The sequence below is a fragment of the Anneissia japonica genome, unplaced genomic scaffold (genome assembly GCF_011630105.1).
Source record: "Anneissia japonica isolate Jap-2015-1 unplaced genomic scaffold, ASM1163010v1 scaffold288280_len83618_cov193, whole genome shotgun sequence".
NCBI lineage: Eukaryota > Metazoa > Echinodermata > Crinoidea > Comatulida > Comatulidae > Anneissia > Anneissia japonica.
In genome coordinates this window covers 71,252-80,764 of record NW_022734284.1, presented here as the reverse complement: position 1 = coordinate 80,764, position 9,513 = coordinate 71,252, and the positions used below count along the sequence as shown (strand labels likewise).

Genomic DNA, 9,513 nt, shown 5'->3' with positions numbered 1-9,513 from the left:
TTATACCTACTAAATAGACACCGGACCGATTTTGGCTTATGTGGACTACATTTAGCAGGTAATTTTAAAGCCAAATTCGGTGCGGTGGACTGATTTTGACCCGGGACAAAATTTTTCCTGACAGGCCTACTACAATATAAGTTTTGTAGTAGTAGTTATGTATATATGTGTAAACACAAAATGTCTACTTTATAAAAAATATTTTTAAAAAAGCATAAACCAATTGTGTTTCTTCTTGTAACCTTGTTTTCACAGAGTAAAATAATCAGTACTACTACTATAATGACCAAGAATAGTAGAAACATACTAAACCTTTAAAATGGATGCATTTGAAGAACTTTTCCAGAAAAGTACAAATCCAAAGGTATTTGTCTTGCTTGATTCATTCAATTTCTTTTTTGAGCTTCCAAGTCCATATAGTATTTGGATTGAAAAAATGTAATGAAATTTTAATAAGTAAAAAATTATTAGTGATTATGTTATTATTAATTATTTATGTATTTTTACTCTGTAGAAACTCACTGAAAAGTCAAGGTTGTTTCTGAACAAATCAACGAATTTGTATGCTAGTAAAAGACCAGTCGTGGATCAGGTAAAATCTGAGCCAAAGTACAGCAGTTCATTTTTGGAATTTCAAAAACCAAAATTTGCATTGAACAAGCTTAAAACATCATATTTCAACAGATACAGAAATAATCAGGTTTTATCTCCAAAGGCTAAGTTTATTCAATCAGTGAAGGAAAGTCAGGAGGATTATGAAGAATTCAGAGCTCCAACCAACGTAATTCAGGTCACTCAGAATTCCAGCGATGAACGAGTATATAGTCTAATAAATATATCAGAAAATGGAATTGATAACCAGCCAGTGATAAACCATGAAACATACATGGGCTTTCCTGCAACACCGTCACATAGGAAATATTCTAGAGATACAAAGTCATCTTCAAATCAATCAGTAAATATGATACCAGAAGAAAACAAACAGAAGAGAAGTGTCGTCCAAACATCATATGATTCACAAAAACATTATGCAAATGATAACATAGTGACATTGTGTACATCAGATCGAGATGGTATGAAGGGTAGTCTGATATCAGAACCATTAGGACGTGAAGATGACTACAATGAAGCAATTGCCTCATCATCTGCAGACTTATTATTAAGGGATAGTGTTGCGAAGAATTTAACTTCTGATCTCGTGATTGCTAATATGCATGACCGAGCAGAGCTCAGTCCAACTAGTGGTGAATTGAATAAGAGGTACCGATTGAGGAAACCAGGTGTTAATGTACATAAATTACCCATTAAAAAAAAGGCAGATACAGTCAAACTCACAGAAAGGAATTTAAATCTTAAAAATCAGGGAAAAAATGGATTTGAAACATGGAATAGTGTTTTAGAAACTGTTAATAGTCTTCCTAAAAACCTATTTGAGTTGAATGAAAGTGCTACGGGTGATGACAGTAAAAAAGTAGGAGGGGTTGACATTAACATTGAGCAATCAGAACATAAAACGGAGTTAAATCGAGCTAAAAGAAAAGGTAAGAATCTGTAAACATTTTATTGTTTAAATTTTTTTTTTCTTTTTGTGTGGAGTTGTCAGAAACAATAGAGATCTTTCAATTGCATGACAACGGTATCGCCTGGATTCTGGGATAGAGTTTGGCCGAATCTACATTTTGCAGAGAGTGTAGGACGGTCATGCATGAGTGAATCCGTTTTGGCGTCACATCGTGCAAATCGAAAGCTCCTTCTTGTACAGTACGTATTGTAAATATATTACTTATAATAGGCTACCAGGTCACTGCTTCTTCATATTATTGCCTTGGTTATTGGATGAAACACTATATACAAGAAGTGCTGTGATACAGTAGTTCATTTTGAAATGTCACTGGTGTACCAACTACTACCGAGATATGTGGTGGCGGTTTGGAGCAGCGGGAACAATTTGGTTTCCCAGCCTCAATATCGGGGTTTCAATCCCTCGCTGTGCATTTCAGCTTGTGTCCTTGAGCAAGACACTTTATCTGCATTGCTTCTCTCCACCCAGGAGTATAAATGGGTACCTGGTGGGGTTGCTTGCTCCTGCGCTGATTACCAGCAGCAACACTTAGCATGTGGACCCAATGACCAGGGAAAAGAACTGCGCTTTATAACCTCAAGGAAGGAGCGCATTATAAGTGCTCATACTGCACTAGTACTAGTAAGATATGATAGCATAAAAAATATCTCTTTTTTTACTACATTGTTTTTATTTTTTTATAATTTCAGTAAAAAGAAAAGGACAGAATGTCAGTGAGTGTGAAACTAAAATTTCATCAGAAAAGGTACAGTAATACTTTATTTAGATACTTTCTATCAAAATTCCAGTGATGCATGCCCCAGTTGCATCCTCGGATGTGCCTTGTTTGACAGCATACAGTGAAAATTTATATTAGTCATAATTGTGATAAAAAAAATATTATTGTTATTTAATATTATTACAGTATTGTTGTTTTTTATTTATTTTAATTTGTTTATTTAATTTTTTTTTTCTTCACATCCAACAACGAGTGCACTCTCCACTTCAGGATGAGAATGATGCGTTATAAACTAAATCTCTTTATGAAGCTTAGGGAGTGGAAAAAGACCTGTTGTGACAGGAATTGAACCCAGGACCTTGGGATCAGAATGCAGGCATCTTAACCGCTGAGCTATTCAAATCCATTACTATATTATTATTCATAATAATGTTTCCTATTCTTTTTGTAGCCCTGTAAAGCTATGATAGTGTTAAGAAATTGGTGCCTGAAGGCTGTTAAGGACAATAAAGGAGTTTTCGTGGAGGGCCAGCGACTGTAAGTATCCACCATTGATTCGGTTATTATTCAGTTTGACCTGAATAGAGGGGAAATTTCTACCAACCATCATTATATAAAAGAGCATCCCAACAAATTAAATCCAATAAAAATTCTACATTATTACCCAATGGGAATCATGCCTACAGTATTTATGAGCCAATAGGAACATTGCATGTTTATTGTTGAATATTCATTAAATGTAAATATATTAACTTGCAGTGCCCTGCCTAATAAACAATGTAACATTGAACAATAGAGCAATGAAAATTCACAAATTAGAATTAACAAAACATTATATAATTCAGTTTTTATCATCCTTAATTGTAAATTTGTATTTTCTGATTATTCGTTGGCTATAGTTAAATGAGAATGAACCTTATTGTTTTTTAATTCTCTTTTTTAGTGAAGAGGATGATGATGAAGTATACTGGCATAGTTCTGGTATTGTTAAACGAATTACTGCAACACAACTGGAGACTGGCTCAGGATCTGAATACAAACTCATTGGCACCATAGATCAGTTTATGTCTTTAGAGAATGGTGAGAATGTACTGTTTTTTGCTTTCTGTAGTAATTGATACAACTGAGATAAACTCTGAATATCCAATGTTTAAACAGTCTCAAAGTGTCAATTCAAATTGGACACAACCAGCCGCTCCTCGCCCATGGTTTGTTTGGTAGAACCAAGTCTTTTTGGATAAGGACTTAAAATGGAGGTCCAATGGCTCGCGGGCACTTTATTGAACCCATTGCATCTTTCGGAAGAGTAGGGGGTTACCCCGATGTTATGGTTCATTTCAGCCCTCTGTCGTTGTGGGATGATGTGGGAACATTTACCTACCATGAAGCGCCTCTTTGCGGCTGCTAGGTAGTCACAATCCACCGCCATACATAATTCAGCACAATGACGCTGCAAGTTATGGGGTGATTCTCCCACTTTTACCTTTACCTTTATTGTGTACAGTGCATGTATCCTCTGAGCACTGCCAGACGACATCAATGACCATATATAGGCACATCATGACTATATATGGGCATGCAACAGTTTTTTTAACAAAGAAACTTTGATAATCCAGACAGATCTTAAACCCAAATTTCTTTGCTTTTAGACGAGTGTACTTACTCATATTTTTGGACAAATATATTAGTTGACAGCAGTTAGTGTGTTTAACTGGTAACGTTTGCTTTGGTGCAGGTTTTTCAAAAACGAAAATCAAGAAATTCAAAAATGGTTTCCCAAAAAACTGGAAGGAGTTACTGCAGGAAGAATATGAGAGCCAATGGTAGGTTGATTGGTAAATATTTGGGTATGAGGAGCATTTTGCATGGAAGGTCATGATTTTTAATCCCATGCTGTCCAAGGAACTTCACATATATTTCTTTCTCCATCCGGATGTATAAATGGTGGGAAGAGGAGGGCAGGCCTGTAACCAGGGGATTCAGCCAGACCCCCCTTGACCAGTTTACTACTGAGTTAAACTTGTCCAATAGGGAAACCCCCCCCCCCACACTTCACATGAACTTGGTTATGGCCTGGGGGAACCAGTAGGGGAATATATGATTAAGCTCTGTTGCACACAACTCGTCGAAGAAAATGATTTTCTCTGTTTTTTTTTTATTTTTTAACATAATACATTCTAAAACATCTCAGAAAAAATTTCCCAGTTCCTTTGAGGACACATGATCTAGACCCATTGGCATATTCTGGAAATTGTCAAAACCCCTTTTTGAACAGCTGCTTTATATGTGGGTGGTGTGATATGACATCTTGATGTCCATATATGGGCAAATCACATTTTTCACATGAAACGGGATAGTGTGAACAGAGCGTTATGGTTTTAGTTGCTCATTATGTGCATTGGTCAGACAGTAACCATTTTTTGACTTTCATTTTAGTGATTTTACAGTCAAAACTAAAGTAAACAAAAAATCTAAAATGTCTGGAGATGCAAAGGCATCTGGAGACAAAAAGGCATCTGCAAAAACGAAGACATCTGGAGACAGAAAGACATCTGCAAAAACAAAGACATCTGGAGACACAAAGACATCTGCCAAAAAAAAGACATCTTCAAAAACGAAGACATCTGCAAAAACAAAGACACCTGCTGAACCTAAGACACCTGCAGACCCTAAGACAAATGCAGACCCTAAGACACCCGCTGACCCTAAGACACCTGCAGACTCTAAGACACATGTGATTAAAGCACCATTGAATGTAACACCTGTGAATCCTGCTAGAGGAAGTAAGAAAGCCAACACAAGTTGTGAGTTGTTTTTTCTTTTAATTTTTAAATATTGGTAGTATTTTTGGAATCTTACTTTTGATTATGACGTTTATGTTTACCCATTTACATGCTGGGGGACATCAATTATATCTTACATTTGCATTTTTTGCTGGTTTTGATCTAGTATCTAAGTAATAACAATAATATGAACAGATGAATATTTGCAGCATAATCATTGATACAAACTTGCTTTATTGATACTATAAATCTTCATTACATTAAATATTTATAGTGTATTTTTTGTTACCAACAGCATCTAATGGGCAATATTCAACTCTAAGTGTGAAAGATCTGCCATCATCCAGTAGAGGCCGCCTCATTAAACCACCACTAGCCTACTGGGCAGGGCAGAGGTTGCGTAGTATTGATAGATTGAATGTGGTGGAGATCCTACCGGGAACATCTAACCTTATTGGTGCCTCTTTATCGCCGATTTCTTTGAACTTAAGTGAAAAAGTGAGCTGTGTTATTTATTATTCTTTGTTGTCTCATGTGCAGTGGCATAAAGCATGTGAGCTCTTGGTGGTGGGAGGGGCAAAGCCTCGTGTAACCAACCAAATGGGGGCCCCAAGCTCCCCTTACTACTTGCCTACTGCACAGTAATATAGAGCTTTGATCAGGTAGAAAATTAAGTAGGGAGATTACCCATCCCTCGAAGTCTTCTTGAGCAAAAATACCTTCCCCCCCCCCCCCCCCCCCCCCCCCCCCCCACCCCCCCCCCCCCCCCCCCCCCTTGCCCACGGGTCCCATGACTAGTTGTTATGCCACTGCTCATGTATTTGTATTCATTCCATCTTTTCCATTGAAAACATAGGTGAACTGTACATCCTCTTAATGTGATGCAACACACAACCGTTAATTAAAGCTGTTTAATGAATATTATCGTAGTTGCTTGGGTATAAGCCCACATAATGTATAATCCCATGTAGTGTATTAGCTCACCTCCTACTTTATGCCCAATTTTACTAGAAGCCTTTCCACGGGCAACAGCCTAGGGTATAATTTGAAGGAGTAGCTTAAAGATGTATTTTTCCATGCTAAATACCAAAAAAATCATAAAAATATCTTTAAAAATTAATTTACCCATTTTGAAGTAACATAAAGTTATCAACTTGAACATAGAAATGAGTGTATTTAAAAATGTCTACCCATCAATTTACAGCAAAAAATGATAGAAACACTTCCAGTCACTGGAAGTGTTTTTTTATTTTTATTATAATTTTTTGGTTTTAAATTCAATAATTTGTATGCCTTTGCAATATGAGCAAGTTTATTTCAAAATTATTTTTTATGATTTTTTGACATTAGCAATGGACAATACATCTTTAAGCTGACTTTTATATGTGTTCTAAAAAATCTAATATTGGCTTTGAATTAGGCATGCAGTGATGAAAAATTGCCTTTTGATTGAAAATGGGATTCCCTGGGTATGAGCCCACCCCACAAAATCGGCCTAATTTTGTGTTGAAGGAGGCGTGGGCTTATACAATATGAACTATGGTAATATTATTGATATTTGCTTTGCATATCTTTATAATAATCTAGGTCTTATGTAAAATTTTATTCTACAGTACATATAACAAACCTAATTTTTTTTCTAGAAAGGAATAGAAGCTTACAAAAACATTAAAAATTCAAAGAAAACAACAAAGGAGTTGTCAAGTGTTTCGGAAACACCATCAACATCTACTAATGTTAAAGTCTCATCCCCGGCTTCTGATAGCGACACCGTTACAAAACTTCAATCTAATAACCTACGGAGATCAAAAAGGTTGAAAAACAATGCGGAAGAGACTTCAGAAACCAGGGTGGAAGATATCAACGCAATTTCAAAACCCCAGTCACGCAAACAAAGAAAATCTAAACTGGCATCAGAAACCGCTGGTCAGAGAGACACATTTAAAACACCTAATGCTAACAAACCATTGAAATCATCTGGTGAATTTGAAACACCAAAAGGCAGTAGGGCCAACAACTCTATAATCCCTGTAGAAACGAATCATATTAAGAGGAGTAAAATGTTTAAATCAAATGACTTACATGTACACTTTATGCCAACATGCAGTAATTCAACCGTTGCCAACTTGGTGAAAAGCAGTGGTAAATCTGGTAAACCTTCCAGTTCTGACACCCCAAAGAGTAGGCCACGGCGAAAGTCTAGTCATGGAAAAACCAAAAAGCTTGATGAAAACATGAACGACAAAATCACAAACGAACAGGAAGCACACGATGAACAAAGTGATCTTGATCAGCTACGGAACACAAAAGAGAAAAAGAAATTCTCTCCACAAAAGCAAGCACTCCTGAAAAATTCTCCAGCAAAAACTCAACACACAGGAGGATATTGTAATAAGAAGCAAGCAAGTGTTAGTAACAGATTATCAATTGCGGAGGATTATAAAGCTGTTTGGCAACCAAAGGAAATCAATAAACTTCAAAAGTAGGTCAAAGAATTGTTTCGTTTATATCCCCCTCCTCTTAACACCCTTCTCCACTTACTTAACTAACTTCCGCATTTTATTGTGTAGTTTTGTATCCACATTTTAGTATTTGAATATTCTAATATTAAATTACTGTATTCTTAATTTACTTGCAATTCTTTTTTCAGTAAGGTACAGGTATGTCATTTTGCTCATGTTTTTCTCTATGGTGATCCTGCTTTATATTTTAACTTGTGCTACCACTTTATACCTCAATAAATAAATAAATTCTTCTGCTGTTCAGGGGTGGCTGCAGAAATTGCCAATCAGGGTCCGACAAGGGGTAAAACCCAAGGGACCTATTAGAACCTTTAGTCCATCCTTGGTAAGGTTTGATAGGGAGAGTTTTTATGGCTTACTGTAGTATGGCCCAAAATTGTGCTTTTACACCACAATATTGGGGATTGGCAATCAAAATAATATCATCTGAATAGGCAAACTAATAGTTTTGGTCCAGTGACCTTGTCGTAGCATTAAACAACTGGGGTCCAAGCTTGTCTGAAGGGGGAAATTTTTCCCGACCTTCCACTGAGGCTACCATCGGTGTATTTTATTCCACCACTGTATTGTTCCTTTTCTTATTTTCAAATTTAGAGCAATGAAATTATTGCCTCCAACCGCTGCAGATTTTTGGCACAAGATTGCCATGATGGTTGGAACCAAGACAGCTACAGAGTGTCAGGATAAATACCAAGCAGTCACAGAACCCCAACCAGTCAAAAAACAAAGTGATGTTAAGAAGGAGAAAGGGGGTAAGATATTATCATAATGCCACACAGAGTATCATCATAATATGGTGCATGAATGGATATGCACATGTACCTAAAATGTTAATGCATGTATCTTCACACATGGCACATATATTTTCACACAATATATATCTGTCTCTTATACACATCTAGATGTGTATAAGAGACAGCATTGATACAAACCGTCACTGACAACGCCGGGGACGGCAATTCGATTTTGAGATTAATTTTCCGAATAAAATTATACTAAATAACTTCTAATGACGAACTATCGTCCTCAGTTGTTTTTGTTGGTCATTCAAATGTCATTTTATCTATTTTTTCGGTGATATTACCGGTACCATTCTCAATAAGCTATAAAACACCCACATAACAACGTCACGTTAGATCGATCAGTGGGGACGCCGTGGTTTCGTCGGAAGGTATCAAGATGATAAACAGTTTCATTGGACTAAATTCTTGCGTATGTTAACCATCTGCTTACGTACCTAAGATTATACTGACACTGGTTTCAAATGAAATAACTGACACTTGGTTTGTATAAATGTTTTAATTAACCGAGTTGGTTATGGGCCGAGTCGGTTAAGGGCCGAGTTGACAAGGGCCTAGTTGGTTCATCGGCCGATTTGGTGAAGGGCCGAGTCTTTATGGTCCGAGTCGGTTAAAGGGCCGAGTTACTTGAAGCCAGTGGGTATCGGTATAGTCTGTGAACAAAATTTATTACACTGGTGGGTTCATAATTCTAAGAACAACATGAATTTTAAATTACCGATGAACGCCCCGCTTTGAATAAACGCCCACTCCAATAAACGCCCCCTTCTAGAGCCCCATTTGGAATCTCTTCAACCCTCCAAATGAGTGTAAGCAAATCTAATGGAATAAAGATTGGAGTCAATAGCATGAAATACAAATGAAATAAGTACAATAGCACCTACAAAATTTATTGAGACATGTTTTCGCTAGTGTTCGCTAGCTCATCAGGTGAACCAAAGGGGAAGAGCGCCAGCGAAGTTGGGGGGAGGGAGGAATCCCCCGTCGGGGAGAGCTCCCCCACCCCAGTCGGGGAGAAAAAGCACTATTCGTCGGGGAGAAAAAAAAATGTATTTGCTACATATTAGTAGACTGTGTTCAAAGTCGATTAAATAAGCCTTTGAAACCC

At 37.0% G+C, this 9,513-nt stretch overlaps 1 protein-coding gene across 1 annotated transcript in view; it reads left to right on the top strand.

The window, feature by feature from the left end:
- The first annotated feature begins 208 nt into the window (after positions 1 to 208).
- LOC117116345 (mis18-binding protein 1-like) overlaps positions 209 to 9,513 on the top strand; it is a 14,687-nt gene continuing 5,382 nt past the window's right edge. Inside the window, exons 1-10 of the mRNA XM_033260360.1 lie at positions 209 to 364; positions 515 to 1,541; positions 2,272 to 2,327; positions 2,752 to 2,837; positions 3,244 to 3,380; positions 4,036 to 4,123; positions 4,737 to 5,104; positions 5,379 to 5,581; positions 6,727 to 7,565; positions 8,200 to 8,357. Coding sequence (XP_033116251.1) covers positions 320 to 364; positions 515 to 1,541; positions 2,272 to 2,327; positions 2,752 to 2,837; positions 3,244 to 3,380; positions 4,036 to 4,123; positions 4,737 to 5,104; positions 5,379 to 5,581; positions 6,727 to 7,565; positions 8,200 to 8,357 — 3,007 coding nt within the window. The 5' untranslated portion in view covers positions 209 to 319. The remainder of the gene's footprint in view (positions 365 to 514; positions 1,542 to 2,271; positions 2,328 to 2,751; positions 2,838 to 3,243; positions 3,381 to 4,035; positions 4,124 to 4,736; positions 5,105 to 5,378; positions 5,582 to 6,726; positions 7,566 to 8,199; positions 8,358 to 9,513) is intronic.